Here is a 19,594-nt window from a genome sequence, read left to right on the forward strand (position 1 = left end):
GGCGAGAAGACAGAGACCTTTAACGGGATGGGACGCGGCTCTGCCGTAAGCCCTTAGAGCTTGTTATCCCTGCCCGGGTCAGCCTACGGGGGCTGCTCTGACTGACACTGCTGTAGACGCGGTCTCGCGTCTGGATATGTTTCCTTCTCCACCGGGCTGTTTCTTCGATATCGTGAAGCCGCGTAGGAAATAAGCTTGGTTCCCAGCTCGGTCGGGAGCGTGCCGCCGTTCCTCGGCGGGGGGAGATGCCTCGGGGCTGGGAGGCAGAAGCAGGCGTTTTCCCAGGGTCCGCGGAGCGGTGCCGACTCCCGAGACATGAAGGCAGGCGGGTGTAATGGAGTAAGAGCGAAGACGGCTCCTCTCATCTGCCATTTGCCCTTCCAGACGGGATTGTAAACCGAGAGAGTTGAGGAAGGCTGTGCGAAAGAAGGAGGAAATTCCCCTCGTCGGGTTTTTTTCCCTTTTTTTTTTTTCTCTTTCCCCCCCTCCTGCCTCGATCCTTGGCTTCCCCAGGTATGACTGCCTCACTGCAGCACCTTGTGCTGGTGCTCTTGCTCTCCAGTGCCACCCTGCTGCTCAGCACTGCGGCTGGTAAGTAGCCAGTGGGTGTAACGAACTAGCCATTTTGGCAGTGGGAAGGGGGGTGGGGTCCGCTGGTATTTGGGCACATCTGTGTCTCCTTAAAAAGTGGTGTGCATCTATTTAAGCGGCGAAGCCTGATAAAAGTTTTGAAATCCCGATACGTTAAGCGTCTCGGAGAATAAAATCTGCTTTATTGTGTAAATGAACTCGACCTGCATTCAAGATGTATGCTTTGCCTGGATCTGCTTCTCTTGTCTAATAACTTATTTCAATTTTGGAAAAATATATAATCTTTTTGTTTTGCATACCTCGCCCTTTGTAAGGTAATGGAGGAATTTTTAATATATATTTTAATCGTCAGCAGAGCTGTGCTTGTTTTGCTGTGGGATCTTTGGGCACAGCCATTTTTAATTTTATCAGCATCGGTGCTTTTAGGGGCCTTAAACATGTGCTGCAGTTTTATAACAGACTTACTGTACTGTATATTTTTTTTTCTTGGAAGAGAGATCTGAAGCAAAAATTTAGCTATTTCTGTTGTCACTTGTGATTGTAGAACAGTAACACAAAACTGTTGAGGAATGCTGAAAGAAAGAGTGCTCTTTTTTTAACAAGAAGTTGGAAGCATATATGCTAAGAGCATCCTTATTCATATTTTTGGACGCTCTAGACCTATTTTAATTTTGCTGGGAGGCTCAGTGTCAGATATGTAGGATCTTTGGCCGTGATATTGGAGGAGAGATGTGTATTGGTCTGGCATCCTTTGGTTTTCTGTCATGGTGACAGATTAGCATGTTGGAGCCTTCTGAGCGTTACCCAGCTTTGTTAGGCGCTAACAGCAATTCTTCTTGCTGTATGCATTTTCCAGCAGTTTTGAAAGACTCGTAGGACTTTGGTGTCTTTTTACTAATCAGGATCCAATTTGCAGTGCTTGCCTTTTTTTTTAAATGTTATTTTGTAATCTGATGTGTTTAATTCATAAATGAAGCCTTGTAAGAAAATTGCTGTATCTTGCTGAGATGACCCAAGCTGATGGTAGTTTCCACACTACACTTCAGTGAGATCTTAAAATTGAATTATTTGTCAAAGTTGAAGATACTTGGTGTCATTATTAGGAAAATTCTGTAAATTATATACGTTTAGGCATTTTCTTCATCGCTCTGACTGGATAGGCCCTGATTGTCTCGCTTCTGCTTTTTAAGAGGTCTCTTTCAGGAAGATATTTAAATGAAAAGATTGATGTTGCTTGTGTCATCCTGACCTTTGACTGTCATTATTTTAGATTGATGTCTGCAGCGTCTCTCTGTGGTAGCTTATGAGGAGTGTTTTTCTTTTTTTTTCTTTTTTTTTTTTTTTTCTGGAAGAAGGGACTTCTGAAGGTCAAAAGTGTTGGTATTAAAGCACGTATGGATCAAGAATGCCCAGCATCTCAACTTTTCTTTCAAATATAATTTTTAAAAAATGTAGGCTTTTTTTCCCACTCTGTGAAAACTTCAGTGAGTTGGTGATTTCTCTGTCCTGATGAGGGAGAAGGGTTACTGAAGGAGCGAGTATGGATTTGAACCAGGCCAAGGGCTGGGCAGGTGTGGTAGGAGCCCATTTACACGGTTTTGCCAATTCACCTCAATCCTGACCTGGCAAGAGCATTCCCAGTATTTCAGTTCTGGTTTTGCCTTGTTAAAAGGGTATTAACGATGCCAGCTTGTTTGGTTGTTTTGTGAATAGGAACCTATTTTCCCATTGTGATTTATTTTTGAATTGTGAAGTTTTAACAATCCACATTTTAAAAAACCTTGGTCATAATCCTCTGTAAAAGTAATTACATGGCTGATTTGAGCTTTAGTTAAAGTAACTAATGGTTCATTTTAAGTTTACACTGCATTTCAGAAAATAAATGTCTATACATGGGGAAGCTACACTAATGTGTAATTCTGCCCTTTTATGTTCATGAAAGAGCCAACACTCTTCCCCTCCCCCAAAGTATGAACGGTACGCTCCCCTCAGAGTGAAAATGCTGCCTTTGTAGCTTTAAAAACCCCTATTAATTCTTACTTCTGACTAGCGAATGGATACTATATCTCAGCAGTGTATAGAATTGAGTGTTTATAAATGCAAAATCATGACATCAGAGGGAAGGTATTTTCATAACAGGTTTGTAAGTTTCTGTCTGGAGGAGAATGTCTGGACCTCCTTGGGGAGAGCTCCACAAAGACCTGGGCTTAGCGTGAGCTGGAAAGGAAAGGTGTAAAGATGCATAAAGAAGACAACAACAAACAAAAAAAAATCTTATAGTGGGGCTGTAGACAACGATTTCATTCATAATCTGGAATATGAATGAAGAAAGAAGGTTGTTCTTCCTTCATCTTTGTAATTGAAGATATAATAAAGAACTAGCTCTAGATTCAGAATTATTTGCTAATTATTAGGGGGAGAATATTACTGGCTTCCTCTATAAAATCCAGATCTTAACAGGTATCTGGTAACTCTATATTTAAATCATATACTAGTCCTTGTAAAGGGAAATGCTACAGTAAGGACATTTTACTGATACTAGTCTTAGGTCAAAATTTAACGGGTTTAAAAAGTTAGAGTGGAAAAACATGGTTTGTGCCACTTTGTTCTTTATTTCTCAAATGACTTGAAATACCTCTTTCTAAATCTTTTGTTTAGAACTGAGACATATTTATATGCCCTTATATTTTAGAGGATTTGGATGCACAACACATGAGTGTTGTGCCTGAAGAGGTGGTTGGTGAACGTTTGAGCTGTTCCCCAGTATTGCTAAAGAATTTTATTTGGGTGTTCATATGGACCTGATATTAAAGATATAATCTTTCCTGGTTTCAGTTGCTTGCCTTCTGTGATATGCGATACTAAACCACTTTTTCTTCTTTATACATATCCAGGGTAGACAGTATTCCATTGTCTAATATGTGAATTATTTGTGGACAGTATGAAGTGAAAAATAAAGCAAACAGAATATCCTTTTGTCTTTGGGAATCTTTCCATAAGTCTGTATCTATGTGGTTCAACAGGGCTGCAAAATTTTCAGTGTGAATGGAATTGGATAGAGATTGAAGTATTTTTTTTTAATGATCATTTTAATTATTAATTAAAATGAGTGAACTGAAGCATCTTTATACAATTCTGTCTTGCCAGTTGAAGTTATTTCAGTGTCTCAACATAATTTGTTTGAAATATGAATTGTGTGACATGAGGAAAAGCCTCCTTTGGCTATTCAACTCAGTTCTAATTCAGTGTTTTGAATTAGTAACTGACTCTATATATCGTGCATATTAAACTTTTTTTTTTAAACCTATCTGCACCCCAATTTCTACTTCTTTAGTAGAGCTATACCCATTGTTTATGGCTCACTCAGATGTAATCTAAAAATTAAATTTATTTTTCTGTTTTACTTGGGAGCTGTCTTAGAAATACTAGCCTAGCAGATGGAAACAGACTGTTTGCTTGAGGGGCACGACTGGTATGCTTGATGGATAACCACATGTACAAGTGCAGCCTGTACGCCAGACTAGGGCTTCATTAACTGTCTCCTTATGTAAAGAAATAGTGTAGCTGTGAAAGCACAGGATTCTGCACAGAGCCATTCACCCTGCTGAGACGAGCCTTTTTTCCATTAGGTAAATCAGCCTGTACGAACCTCTCTGATATTGCAGCTAAGCTGCTTCCAGTTTCCAAGCAAACTTCAGTACTTCTGTATTGCACTGTGCGGTGTAGGCATAGCCTGTGAGGAAATGGAAGCTGCACTCATCTGATGACCGAGGAGCCCAAATTTCAAGCCCTGAGACATTACACAGATACCTCACTTCAGTATGAATGGCTTTAGCCTCAAAGAAACCACGTGTAAAAGGTTGGCTAAATTGTCTGCCTATCCTTCTCTGATGAAGGAAGGCAAACCTCACTTCACCCTGGACAAAGAGGGAAGCATAACTTATTTCTTATAATTATTCTTATGGTGAACTCTGTATAAAGTGGTTGTTTTGATGACACCTCTCTAGCACATATTATGAACTTCTCTAGAAAATAATTTGTTGACTTTTACATCATTGTCCTCCCTGCCTTTTTATATTCCATTAAGTATTTCTCAGTAGTATGTATAGTCAGTGGCATTGTTTCCTTGGCAGATACCACCTTCCTCTGCCTTTCTCACCAGAGGGACAAGAAAGTTGGTATGTTAGGTTCTTCAGAAATGTTTTATTCCTAACAATAGAGTGCATGGCTTACTGTCACTGGAGCTGTATTGTGTTTGGACTCGGTCTGGCTGTGCCATGAACATGTGCTGTCATTTTCTGAGCAGAATCTAACTTTTCCAGCCAGGGCTGTGTGTAAGTGGTGTGTAAATTTTCATTCAGAACAAAATGTTTATGCCCTGAATAAAACAGTCTTGGTGATGCTTTATGTTGGGTAGGACAGGAATCTGTGCATAGCTTACAGGCAGTTTTAAGTATTAATTTTATTAAGCTTGTAGACTTAGTGGAACTGCTCAGTGCTTGAATTTGAATTTAGAAATAAGTGAAATAGAAGACCTGTTCTCCAAAACACCAACATTTCAGTGCTCAAACTGATTTTCTGTGTTCTGGGTTTTTTTTTTTTCTTTTTTTTCTTTCTCTGAAATGTAAGTTCACAGATGTGTAAGGCTGGAAGTGACTTGTCTTCTGTTTCCTCCATGGTCTGGTTGCCTAAGTACAGATAACAGTGTTTGTCTAACATCTCTAAAATCCTCAATGAAGAGGGATTTCACAGCCTGTCTAGGTAGTCTGTCCTGTTACGGTGCTTAATTATCGTGTTTTTCATAATGCAACAGTGGTAGTTTTTTCCCCCTTCTATTCTAATGCAAGATTGTTTAAGATATGCCTTAATTAGTATGTGGCAATCCATCTGAACATATAGCGTGGAGTACACACACAGACAATTGCCAGGGAACATCAGTCTTGATTAAATTCATATGTTGAAGCCTGGTGTCTCAAACTTCGCTACGGTAATTTGTGATGGAAAGCTTGACTTGACTATCAATGTTTTAAAAGCAAATTTTTGCAAATTTCAAAAACAGTTTTTGAAAACTTATGCTCTTCCTAAAATTTTGATTTCTGATGGTGCCCTCCTGACTCGAGAGGTCTGTTAATTGCAGAGCTGAGAGCTGGGCTGAGCAGCAAGAGTGGAATCTGATAGGAGAGGTCAGCCTGGGTGTGTGACCAGGAGGAAGAAAGGCTAGCAGGACAGGAAAGATTTGAAAGGATGAAGGATTCAATCTATTTTGCAGTGGGATGAGAACCAAGGCGTATTAGACAGCCGGAGAGAGATGTTGTCTTACATTTGCCAGACTTGTTTGGAGAATGAGTGCCTGCAGCTGTGTGGTAGAATGAAGTTTTTGTGCTGGGGGAGAGAAAGAAAGTGTAGTTGTAGGCCGCAGTTTTGAAGATTTCTGTTCTCTTGTGAGAATGAATGAGAGACCTAGTCATTTATATAATGCCTTTACCCTCCTCCCTTTCCCTCAGTCTCGTGAGTTTGGAAACCACAAGGTTTTTGAGTGGTGATGGCGTTTTATTCCAAGTCATTGGGGTGTGTCAGTTTTGTCAATTGCCTTCTTGGGTTTGCATCGAATCACATTTTTTGTTTTGAACTCTAAAGGTGTCTACCTTCTGCATCTCTTAGTACTTTGTATTTTCTCTGTTTCTTATTTCTGTGAGAGAGGGAGGGAAAAATAGGCACTATGGACACACAAGACTGTCATTGCCATCTGTGAACCCTTCCATCTCCACCGTTAACTTCTGAATCTGCTGGCCAATTTCAACCATATGTGAAAGATGCTAAAAGTCTCAAGAGATTAATTTGCTACTGTTTTCATGAAAATTAGGAACTGAATAGAGGAGACAATTCCAAGGTAGAGGTTTCCCAAGGGGAAAGGGGAGCAGAACTCAGCCCGGGTAATTCAACTTGCTTAAAAATGGCTGCCCTGTCAGTGCAGGGATGCTGGCAAGCATGTTGGTGCATACACCGTTCTGGACTTCTGTTCACTCGGCATGCCTTAGGAGATCTGGGGGAGAATTGGGCATCCCTTTTGTGGGAGGGGTGGGAGTTGGGTAAGAAGTGTGGGAGAAAGGGCATGTTTATAGGCAACTAGCCTGCAGCTTGTGGAACAACTTGTGTTTCTGAGACAATGTAGTAGGCAATTTTTTTTAACTAAACTTCCAAAAGAATGCCCAAATCACTTTACTGAATGTCTGTCGCTCATTTACGGCTTCACAGTGTGTATGAGTAACTTGCAGTTTATGGTATGCATTGTTTTTCACACTTTCAAAACTGGATTTAATTGACTATCCTGTGTATACACTTAGCTTTAGTTAAGATATTCCACACATTAAACTTCCTTATGATCTTTTTTCAACAGTGCTGTAACTTACGCTTTTCCTGTGGTCCCTTTGAATGTTTTTGTTAACATATTATACTTGCTTGAACCTGTGAAGTGCATGAAAAATAGTTTTATTATTTGTGTTAAGCAGGAGTAATGGAAAAGCATGTACTGTCACCTTCTGGGTTGGAGTAAAAGGCAGACAATGACACAGCTAGTGGTATAGTGAACCTCCGAGCTGCTGTACTGACTGTTACTGGTAAGTGGGCTAGGTAATGCTAGCAGCGGTGCACAGCAGCAATTACTATTAAGTTTAGCCAAAAGCTGATACTACATTTATGCTCCTTGTTCTATTGTATATACTTTTTCTATTTTGAGTTGTAAGCAGGATGGATGTAAGAAAATATGGATAAGAGGCTTTTTTTTGGAGATGACTAAAAGTATAATCGTAGGTCTTGTATGTTAATTGGGCTCCTTAATTTATATATTAGAGAATGCAGCACTTAATTAATATCAAAATATCGGGCGTTGGCAGTGTCATCTCCCAAGCTCATCGTTCTTGGCGTGAAGTACATTTCCCTCAGCATAAGTCACAAAGGTCAGGTTCACCTGGTGTGAGAAGCTTTAACGTAGTTCAGTGACAAGAATGACTGACTAAACATGCTCTGCTGCTCTTGCCTTATCAGACTTACTCAGTTTGGCTTGGTTTCTGTTAAAAATAAAATGTTTTATTTCTGCAATCAAAGCAGCATGGGTACAGATACTTGGAACAAAACTCCTAGACCATCCATATTAGAGAATTTTCTATAGTAATGATTGTATTAAATAAATTATCTTACAGGGGTATGTTTAGTTGTCCACTGCTAAAAATGTTTGCTTTTGTTAGTGATGGAGTGATTCTGTTGTAGTTAGTTTGTTGCTGAAGCTACTTGGAAATTAATCCTTCCTTCTGATGCTATCCTTCAGAGAGAAGTCAGTAATGCTGATGTAGTTGGGGTGCTTTGTGTCTCTGTACCTTCTAAGATGCAAAAATCTCAGTGTGGACATACTGTACACTGTAGATATGTGCTATATGCTGTGAACTTTGCCAGTCCTTTTATTTGTTTAAAAGCTTAAACCCTAGAAATTATTTTTCTATATTTATTTGCCGACAAGGGACCTTCTTAGCCAAAGAATAGGTTTTTTATGATTTACTGGTTCTTAAATATAAATTTTCATTATATTTAGCTGTCTGAGATATGAATGGTAAGTAGAGCCAATATAGTAAGCTGAGAAAAACTAAGACTGTAGTAGGAAAATGGTAGCACCTATCTTTTTAGTTACTGTGGCGTTGCCATATATATGCAAAGCAGGCACTTAGCCCAAGAACAATCTTTCTGTATTAAAATAATTTCAGTTGCAGTCAGAGATGGATAAAAAGAACGCTGTAATGAAGTTTGTCTGGATGCCACCACGGTGTCAGTTTCTTATGTTTGCATGTTTAAAGTTCTTTTCCTTTATTTCTAGCTGTAATGGCCCAGGCCAGGGAGCTGTAGCCGGAGCAGCTGCCATGATTGAAATAGCCACACAGGCCTGGGCTCTGCCAGCTGTAACAGGAGACAAGCACTGGGTCAGGGCGCACACTTCTGTCTTGCAGGGCTTGCTGCTGGTATTCGAGTAGGACTCGGCTGAGAAGTGGAAGAACTTGTTCCAGCGTTCTGTGCTATTCTTACTCTGCTTTGCAGGCTGGGATGAATGACTCCGTGAATCTAAATGAGTAAAAAAAAGATGTGGAAACAGTTTATTTCTGCTTAAATTAGGGTCAATCATTTCTCCTGCCCACTGCAGCAGTATTTGGATCTCCCTGTAAACTTTTTTATGTAGAACATATGCAAATTCTAGCGTGTATTGCATAGATACAGTGAAGATGACTTGTAATACATATATATGTGTGTGTTTCTGTATGTGTATATATCCTTATGTACTCAGTATGTTACCAAAATTTGAGTATACCAATCTGCTTCACTGCTAAAACCTAATATTTTAATAGTAGCAAATTAGCTCTTTGCTTGGTGTTCTTAATTTCCAAAAAGTCCTTATAAACAGCTTATTTTGTGTGACTGGTAAACTTTACACTTATTAATTACATCCAGATTCTACCAGGACCTGTTAAATAATTTCTCTTTTAGTTATACTAAGATGAATCTGGCCTAATTAAGTTTTAGTTAAATTTAGTCTGTAGTAGTTAATGCTGTTGCAGCAGAACACAATTATTTGGCCACAGTTGTTTAACATTGTTTTAGCTAGGAATTTAAAATCTAGTACGTATTTTTTTCCTCAGTTCTTCAGTACAAACTTAGAAATATCTTAAATGGCAAAGAGAGAGACCTTCTTTGCTTTTATTGTTTCCTGTCAGAGAAGTAGTACCATTAACAAAGCTGTCAGCAAATTTAGCTTCTCTTATTTTAAGAAGTAGTGGAATAGAATGTTTGTGTGCAAAACAAATAAAACCCTAATCATCATTTTACTAGTCTGTATGCAGACTATATAAGGCTACTTAAAATTGAAGATGTGGCCTTTGGGCACAGGAATATGCAGTCCAAATATGACACAATGTAGTAAATGAATTTAAAAAATGGGGAGAAGGTGCGTAAAAGAAGGAAGACTAGTGATACAATAATAATAATACAATAACTCAAACAACTTAATGGTTTCACTTTGAGAATGCAAGAATATTTTCTTCTCCCTTTCCTGTGTGCGGGGGGGGAACAACAGTGAGGTGCTAAGACACTTTACTAATAAGTAATGCCATAATATGTGAGACTGGCAAGCATATTCTGAGCAGAAGTTGCTTCACTGGGGAAATACAGAGGCATCTAAGAGGGAATGCAGTAAAAGGGATGTTGAATTTGGTCCTGCTGAGGAATGGAAGAGTTAAATGTGAAAGCAACTATTCAGATGTCATGTACTTTGAAGCAGTCATCAAAACAAAGTCCTTCATCTTGAAGTGGTAAAGGTCTGCAAAAGGACGCAGATATTGTCAAAGTGGTATCATGGACAGCAACTTGATTTTCTCGACTGGTTTTGGAAGGGTGGGAGAAGGGTTAGTAACAAAAGAGCTGAGCTGAGAACATAATAAGGCATGCAGAGGAATAAAGAATGGGCTTTTAACATGGTGTAAACAAAACTGTGAACTGAGTTGGTGATCCAGTAATGAGGGAAGAAGATAGGCGGAAAAGTCAAAAAACTCCACAGTTAATTAAGATGCTCATTAAAAATTGGGGGACCAATTGGGAAGAATGGTGAACTGTTTGTAGCACACAGGGCAATGCGTGTTACACTCTTACTCCTTCTGTATGTCCTGTTACAGAAAGAAGCTTGCACTAGCGGAGTGAGAAAGCATCTGGAATTGCCAGTAAATCCAGAATATGTCCCCCAGAATTGTGTCTGAAGTGCACTGTGTGTAGCTAGTACCCATCGAAATAGCAGCAACAGTTTTTGTTTGAACTGCTGGGAGTGTAAAGAGACAGATGAAAACTAAAATTTTAACTTTTAAAAAACAATGCAAATAATGCAAAAATTTACTGAGCATATTTTTATACAAAGAACCTGAACAATCCATAGTTGTACTAGCTGATAAGAATTTGCATAGAATCTCAATCCTTTTTGTGACTTTACCTCCTTGCATTTGGTTAGGATTAATCTTCCATAAAATTGTTGTTAAATATTTGTGAAAATCAGTGCAGTGTCTTACGTAATGCTTAATTTGAGTGATTGAATGGCTATGGAGTTTTACAAATAGTGCCTATGTTTTAACATTGCTTTACTACTAATAAGAAGAGATATGGCTCCTCTTTGGTGGCAGGTTTCATGTATTTGTTGTGCATATGGTATCTTTTCTGCCAACTTCAAATCTTAAAATGTAGTTAAATCCATAGTTTTCAGACACCAGGATTTGACGTACATTTAATGACACTATTATATATCACTTCCAATCTTCCTGCAATATATTCATGTGTATAATGCAAAATAAAAACCAAACAAAAGGCATCAGCAGCCTTTAGCCAGGCTTCTAATTGAAATTAATCAAGATAATTCTAAATCCTTTAGCCAGGCTTCTAATTGAAATTAATCAAGATAATTCTTAATACTGAACTACTTACTATATCAGCTAACTTGTCTTCTATATCTGATTACTGAGGGGAAAATGAAAGTTTATGTGAATGTTCTGTATTTAAGTGGCAATTTAAATAAGTCACTTTTCCCTTTCTGTGCTGAAGTGATGCCAGTTATGAGCCTTTCAACATTGTTTTTTTCACATATTTTTGTGTTCATGCTATAAGCTTAAAATCAGAATCACTTTGGGACAATGAAGTTCAGTACAGTTATATTCTATTTTCAAATGCTTATTATAAAAGATGCTGGTGTAATCCCACCAGCCTTTTTAGTATTCCAGTGTCCTGAATACTTTATTCATTTATACAAATTTACAGTTAGTTCTTTGAACTTGACACAGATTTTGAAGATCAGGCATTTTAGTGAGACTATCAGGAAACACTGAGAAGTAAGCCTATTGCAATATCTTTGCTTCTCCAGATAAAACTAGACATCCTGGCTGGATGTTTACCAGTGTTATTGCAGGACAAGGTATTTGTGTCTTGATTGTTCTCCTAGATTTGCCCACCCTTCTCCACCCTTGGTTTTATTATTCTTTTTAGGATGGTTAGAATAAGCATGTAATGAATTTACCTTTATGTTACTGACACGTGCTTTCAACATATAATTGCAACTGAATAGTTTCAAATAATCTAGGAATATGCCACATAGAAACAGTTATTACTTTTAGCTGAAATATATAACAGCAAATGAGGATGACGTATGTAATGGAATCTGATAGTAAATTCCTCTGTGGCAATTACATAAAGCAGCTCGTTTCAGTGCTTAATTGATAACAGCGGAGCTTGCTTCACTTCCGTGAGGTGTGGGAATCCGAGGTGTGGAGGTAACTGCATTCCATCAAGTTTCAGTCTAGACAGGCACGAGAGCATCATTCATCCTGTACCGAACAAGGAAGGCTAATCGCCTTCTTAAAAGTGACCTTGCAGCTAAAGAATGTGCTGTGGTGGAAAGGAGCTCAGTGCAATTGCCAGCAATACTCTTCCCAGAGTTAAGGGTCTTTACTTGAAAGGATGCTATCTGGATTGCAGAATGTTCTTTTCTTCTCATTTCATAGGAGTGGTGGTTTTTGAAAGAAATGGTTTAATGAAGTGCTGTACAGTTAATTATATTTGATTGAAGGAAAAGCTTGTTATCTAGTTGAGGTGGGAGGAAGTTTGAAGTACACTTTTATAGCAAAAAGTATTAGGAAACACTATTAGAGTCTCTCTCCCTCCTTTAATTGAAGAGTAGTAGAGTGAGCTTTGACTTTTTCAAACAAGGTTTCCAACAAAAGGGCTTTTTTTAAAAGGGGATGTGTCTACTTCTAAGGCATATCAAAATGCAAAGGTAAAGTGTGATGTAGACAAGCTGCGTCCAGTTTAATTCATTCTGCTGGATTTGTTAGCTTGATTTCTATGTAGACACTACCAGAATCAGTTGAGGAGGACAGCTGGGGGGGGGGAATGGTGGAGCTATTGAGGAAAGCGTGGAAAGGTATTTTCAAGTTTTCTTGGTGATGTGAGGACAAACAGTGAGTAGCAGATGCCACTGATAGCGTAGGAGGCACAAGCAGTGAGATGCACTTTGACAGCTTGAGGATAAATGTTAAGGAACTCATGAACAAAGAGATGTAAAGGAACAGGACCAGTTCAGATGGAAACTAAGTAGTTTGCCAGCTGCTTTGCTTTGATTGCCTGTGTGCATGCTCTTAACCTGCAATAAGTGTAAGATAGCTCTTGGAAAGAAGTTGTGAGTGTGCACATGCAAAGTTGCTGCAGAATATTTGATGTAATTCCCACTGTAATTTCATATTTTATCTTATTTGGCTTTGTGGACATCATTCCTTCTCCCTTGTCAATTTTTCTTCTTGAGCAGGAGATGATAATCCCTCTGCAGTTTAAGCTCCAAGTGGAACACTTAAAGAAGGGAAGCTGCAAATGTTGTATTTAGCAGAGGATGAGCATAATTCTATAGTTTTGTTTTCACTAGCAAAACCAGAATTTCCTAAAAGCAGAGCATTAAAAACAAACATGAAATCAGTCATATAAAACCAAAAAATGTCATGATTATAACTATCTGTCTGACCTTAATTCAGCTGCTTTGTGTATAATTGTGACAGTTTTTATAGAGTATTTTTATCTGCAGGATCTCTGCCTCATTTGGTGGAAAAAGGGATAATTTCAAGTTCTTGCAGAGAATAGACTTTAGCAGTTGCAGACCTTCCTGCTTCTCTCTTCACCTTGGATGCTGTATCCCCTGTCATGGTTTAACCCCAGCCAGGAACTAAGCCCCACACAGCTGCTCGCTTACTCCCCCCTGGTGGGAGGGGGGAGAGAATGGGAAGGGTAAAAATGAGGAAACTCGTGGGTTGAGATAAAGACAATTTAATAGGTAAAGCAAAAGCCGCGCATGCAAGTAAAGCAAACCAAGGAATTCATTCACTCCTTCCCATGGGCAGGCAGGTGTTCAGCCATCTCCAGGAAAGCAGGGCTCCATCACACGTAACGGTTCCTTGGGAAGACAAACAGCATCACTGAATGTCCCCCCCTTCCTTCTTCCCCCAGCTTTATATGCTGAGCATGACGTCATATGGTATGGAATATCCCTTTGGTCAGTTGGGGTCAGCTGTCCCGGCTGTGTCCCCTCCCAACTTCTCGTGCACCCCCAGCCTGCTCGCTGGTGGGGTGGTGTGAGAAGCAGAAAAGGCCTTGACTCTGTGTAAGCACTGCTCAGCGGTAAGGAAAACACCCCTGTGTTATCAACACTGTTTCCAGCACAAATCCAAAACATAGCCCCATACTAGCTACTATGAAGAAAATTAACTCTATCCCAACCAAAACCAGCACATCCCCCAATTCAGAAGTGGCTCTTCATGTGTGCTTCTTTTGTGCTATTCTCTCTTCTTGATTTGCACATATTTCTCTTATTTCAGTTATTGTAAAAAGACATTTTTATTTAAACTTGTACATTGGTGTTTTATGCATTTCTTTGCTTCAATGAAAAGAAACGAGTTGTATCATGTTACTAAAAAGAGATCTTTGGTAAGCGCTCAGATCAACTGGGATGCATAAAGGAAGTGCAAAAGCCTGAAGTTTATTCCTCCCTAAAGGAATGAATGCTTAGCTTCCCCGACTCTTCTGGTATACTTTCTAAAAGTGGGGCTCTTTCATTTTTCTACTTTTATTGTCTTGCAGAACACAAACTCTAAGAATCTTGACTGACAGATGACAGATCCTCTGTGAACGTATAATTTGTTCTGGGGGAAATGCAGTGGGGTGAGATTAGGGGCAGTACAGGACAGTCATTGCCTACATAAACTTGGCTCAGTATAGCCCGTGAGAGGTGGCTCATCTACTAAACTTCTTTTAAACATGCATGAGCTTGAGTGAGTAATTAAGGAAGTGATTTCAGAGATATATTTAAATAATGCTTTCGGAAGAATCATATGAAGCTTTGGTTAGGATTTGGGGAGGGGGATAGTTACGGTAAAATTGTGTGAAGGGCTATTCCAGTCCTTGGGGAATATACAGGTTCCATGCCACATATTTCCAAACCGTTTCCCCTATAGTGCATTTTATTAGAGGGTTCGAGGACTTTTGAAAGGTAAGCTGGTAATATATTTTTTCACTACGTGTAGAAGAAAACCAAAATTATTCTCAGTGTTGTCAACTGCTGTATGGTGGGGAGGGAGGGTGTGACAGTTCAAAAAGAAAATCATCATGCTCTCTTGGAGATCTGCATCTAGTCATTAGTGTGGTAGCGGATACCCTTCCTTGTAGTTCTGCTAGAATTATTTTGAATTCTCATCTTTGTGTTTAGAGTTGTATTGTGCAAGACTGATGAGATCAGGCTTTGGAAGTTAGCTTAGAACTGCTGCAGCCTTTGCTTGCTCTGCCCTTCCTATCCTTCCGTTTTTTATTCACAAAATGTATACAAATGAGAATACAAAGACTGTCCCCATTTCAAATGTCTCCGTTTGAGGAAAGAGAGAGAGTTCCTCTCTCCTGTCCCATATCTGGCATATGGTAGCATTTATCCAGTTCTGTTAAGGAGTGCAGAAGACTTGTTTTAGCATATGATAATAAACCTCTCATAGCTTTAAAATAAACAGAATTAAACTAGAGTCAGAGTTAACTAGGTCTTTAGCAATGACACTCCTGGAGAGAAGCTCTTAAATTCCTCTTTAATGATCCACCAAGTATTTGCTTTTGGTTATCAGGAGCTGACAAATCATACAGTGCTGTCTGTCTCTACAGATACCTGTGCTTGTGTTAAATTGTCTCAAGTGCAAATGATCACACCAAGTAGCAGTGCTTAAGCAGCACAATCAAAATATATTTGTGAGAGCTGCATCCGCTTTGCACTTAGTAGTGAGAGCACCAGCAGCATTAAACACCAGCAGCTTAAATCTGGATCCCCTGACTGGCCTGCCGGTTCATGTTCAGGGCCTTACCTAATTCAGGCTTGCTATTTCTGTGTGGAACAGAAATAGATGCATTCAAAGGTAAAGTTGCCTGCTGCCCTCCAGGGCAGAAGTTGGTTTGGAAGTAGTATTCAGCTTTTGCCTTGAACCTGTGACAGTATTGAAGACAGTGCATTGTTGCAAGCTGCAAGCCCAGATATTTTGTAAAAGCAGCTGAGGGAAAAGGAAATAGTAGTTACGGCTGCTACATAAGACGAAGAAAGGAAATGGGAGCCTCCCTCAAGTGCAGCCACTAAGCAAAATAGTTAAAAATAGCTGCTTTTCCCCTCTAAGCAATTGTCTAAGTTGCCATAAATGTCGTTGTTTCTTGGGAGCTGGAGACAAGTCTCATTCCCTGGATTTTCTGTCCTGAGACACCAGTTGTGTTTTGAGAACTTGTGCTGTGCACACCACTGATGATTGCAGTACAGGTGTTTAAAAGAAAAAAAAAGAAAAAAGCACTGAGGCCTAACTGTGATTGTAATGAGGAAAAGCATCGGAATACTTACAAACTATTTAGACAATGGATGGAAGGAGGACATAGCGAGGTGAAGTATCTCATTGTTGCTTAGCATGCCACCAGCAGAGATGAACAGGTCTCTGGTTTGCTGGCTCCTGGTCCATTGTCATCTGCTTCACTGACTTGGGTTTCTTTCATTACGATCCCAAACTGATGTTTTTTTGAGACATCTCATAATTGAAAGCTGGTTGTGAAAGTATTGTAATTATTAAAACTACACTAACAGAGAAAAGTTGTGAAAAGTGGTGACTTTATTGCAAAACATACAACTATTAGAAATACTAATTTTTTAATGAAATTTCGTTTTCAGAAGGTTTAGAAGTGCGTTTATTAATTTCTTACCACTGTTAACTGCTTTGTTTCAATTCTATACAAATAGTTCAAAAGAAAAAAACATTTTCATTTGAAATATATTTTGAAGTGTTTTACCTTGCGTTTTACCTTACTGCTGTTTGAATTCTGCGTAGTTAAACTGAATTTTTTATAATCATTCCTGGCCTCTCAATTTCTTCCACTTGTTACCCCAGCCAGGCCACAGATTCCAAATATCTGTTGTTTTGTATCATCCACTCATCCTCTTTGTCTGTTTGATTGAGCTGCTCCTGTGAAGTTTAATAAACAGCTAAGACAGCTGAACGAATGACTAAATAGGGGTTTTTTTGGTAGTGTGTACAATTGCCCAACTACGTGAATACATTTTAATGATTCAGCAAAAATGTGGTGCTTATTTGGTAGGCACATGGTGGATGTTCCTTATTTTAGATGAAAGTGAATTTCTAATCTTAAGCTGTATCTGTATCTAAATTAGCAAATCCAAGTGTCCGTACTCTGACATGCTTTCACTGCATTTCTTAGAAGCAAACTAGAACATTCCCTATGTAACCTTTTTTTTTCCCCCTTTTCTTTCGACAGTGAGTATCCTTGGGTTTTTTTATTGCAAGAAAAAACAAAGTGTAGGGACATGAGCACATTGCTGAAATTTCCTTACTCTTATTTCCTTTTTTCATCTTTGTGTATTTCCTTTGTGCTTTTTCACTTTTTTTTCTCTCTTCTGTCAAATGTTTTCCAAGTGCCTGTTCTGCCTGTGTAGGAGAGAGGGGAGGTAATTTGAGCCTTAGCATTATCCAATTATGTTGCTGGAATGTTTTGGTGTCTAATACTAGTATATGTAAAATTACTCTGAGCCCTGCCTTCCCTGTAGATTTTAAGAAACTCCTAGGCACAAAGGGCATTTAAACAAGCATATGAAACCCTAAGAGCATTTTCTGTTAACCTTTTCTGAAGCTATTAATTTTTCACATCTCAAGTAGTGAGTTTAGTGTGAGGGAATCCAGTGGGCTACTATCTGAGAATCAATAAAAGTGGATTATATGGGTTTACTCAGATATTGCCAGTTTCTCAGCGTACTTTGGTGAATTTTAAGCTATATATACTATGATGAAACCTTAAGGTAGTTGTGGCTATTTTTTTTCTTGTAATCAACTGATTTCCTTTCTCTTCCTATTTGTAACAGCCATTATTTTTGCTAATAGTGAGCTTTGTAAGTTTTCTTAAGGCTCATTGTGTGTGAGAGAGAGCGAGCAGGATGATTATGGTCTTAAAATTAGTGACTTTGGAATTAGGAGACAATGTTTTAAGTCATCTTTGGACAGTTGGAACTTTCAGCATCCAAGTTCCAAAAAGGAGGATGTAGTGTTATTAAATTCCAAACCTTACACTATTGCCATATTAAAACCATTATGAATGGACCGTGGACACTGAAGTATAGTTTCTTTATTGTGGGAGAAACATGCTAACTAGGTGCAGATTTCAAACTGTATTAATGAAAAAGTACGGTAGAATTAAAAGTATCAAAATCTGTTGTGGCATACAGATGAATAGTGGATGAAAATAGAAGAATGTATGCTATAGTATTGGTTCATACATGAAAAGATAAGAGATTGGTAACAGAAAAGGTTATTTCAATAATTTACTGCTTGGAAGCACAAGAAGTGCTAGTGAGGTGCAAGAATGCTGATAACGTAATTGGAGATGAACCTTTTTCCTTCCTAATTTTCCTCTGTGGCTGAATGGCTGAAGCTCTAGGCACTAAACTGGTGTGAAGAATGAATCCTTCTCACAAGAGTTATATAATAAAGACCTCTAAGCATATGAAAAAAAAAATCAAATTTGAGTTAGTCGCTGGAAAAGGTTGGACAGAGAAATTGTTTTCTGCTTAAAGTCTTTGTAAATTTCTTAGTAGTTGACTTCTGATGTTAGCCTGACACATGCACAGTTTTTGTGTAATTACCTGTCTCTGCTATAGTACGAACATGTTCCTTGTCTCAGCTCTGTTTCCCTCGTATGTAGTTTTGTTTGGTACCAAACACAGAAGAATCTGCAGAGAACCAATATAGTAATTAAAAATACATTGTTGCTTACTGTTTGTTGATGTAATTCTTTAAATACTACTGAATACACATGTAAGTTAGCCATTGAAGTAGCTGAATTGTCTCTTAAAACCAGACATTTGAAGTATTGGAATCTCTCTGCTCAGTTAAATATGAGAACCCCACATAGTCCTTCCTCCTGTGAAAGATTAAGCTTTGCCAGGGATGGGCACTTTCTTTAACGAAACGTCTGTAAGCTTTTGCTTTCTTTAAAATAAATATTCCTATCCTGACAAATGCTAAAGAGTAATAGAATTCTTAGTCTCTATTATTCTGAGTGCCAGATAACAAGCAGGGAATATATCCCAGTGAGGCAGGGCTGTGTTAGCTACTCATTTTTCCGATGAGGAATTAAGGCACAAAAGAGAGTGGCTTGCCTCAAATCGTCTTTGGTTGTCTTTGGTGGAATACTGGTTGAGTTGTGCACTTGTAGGCTCATCCTGTAGCCACTGGATAATGCCTGTATCCCCAGTTCTGCCTGAATGATTTCATCCTACAGGATAAGAACTGATTTTTAGGTTCAATTTGGAAATTGTTGCTCGTCTTGTTTGGTTCCATCAATGTACATTGCTAGAAACTTTAGAGTCTGTATACATTTGCAAAGACTTTCTCCCTAAAAGTGTTGCACCTTCTTCTGTAAGGCTGATTCTCCTTATACCACATTTTGTATCTTATCAGTATCTTTGGATGAATTAGAGGAGCATTTAATGATGATCTTAAAATTTTGAGATTTGACTCCACTGGTTACCAGGAAAAAGACTACAAAGAGTCCTAAGGAAGAAGAGAGAAAAGACTGAAAAATCAGTCTTACAGGCTGTCTTGCATCTGGATACCCTGGTGAGAGCTGCCTGCAATAAGGATATGGAAGCAATTAATTACCACACCCCCCCCCCAAACCCCCCAAATCCAAAACTTCATATATTGAAAACAAGATGTCATTAAAAAGAGAAAAATCTCTTGCTGTATGCAAGAGAAAAATTTCTTGCTGTATGCTTCGAACCTAGCAGTTTATTTCCTACTGTTTCTTACTACAATAACATTTTTTTCCTAAGCACAACATTGTGACCAGAATCATAGAATAAATGCCAGGTACCGGG

At 38.7% G+C, this 19,594-nt stretch overlaps 1 protein-coding gene across 1 annotated transcript in view; it reads left to right on the top strand.

Moving 5' to 3' along the window:
- Nucleotides 1–16: 16 nt before the first annotated feature.
- The window catches only part of BMPR2 (bone morphogenetic protein receptor, type II (serine/threonine kinase)), a 109,148-nt gene continuing 89,570 nt past the window's right edge, over nucleotides 17–19,594 (top strand). Inside the window, exon 1 of the mRNA XM_009331920.1 lies at nucleotides 17–591. Coding sequence (XP_009330195.1) covers nucleotides 516–591 — 76 coding nt within the window. The 5' untranslated portion in view covers nucleotides 17–515. The remainder of the gene's footprint in view (nucleotides 592–19,594) is intronic.

Source organism: Pygoscelis adeliae, unplaced genomic scaffold (assembly GCF_000699105.1).
Source record: "Pygoscelis adeliae isolate BGI_AS28 unplaced genomic scaffold, ASM69910v1 Scaffold160, whole genome shotgun sequence".
In the NCBI taxonomy this organism is placed as follows: Eukaryota; Metazoa; Chordata; class Aves; order Sphenisciformes; family Spheniscidae; genus Pygoscelis; species Pygoscelis adeliae.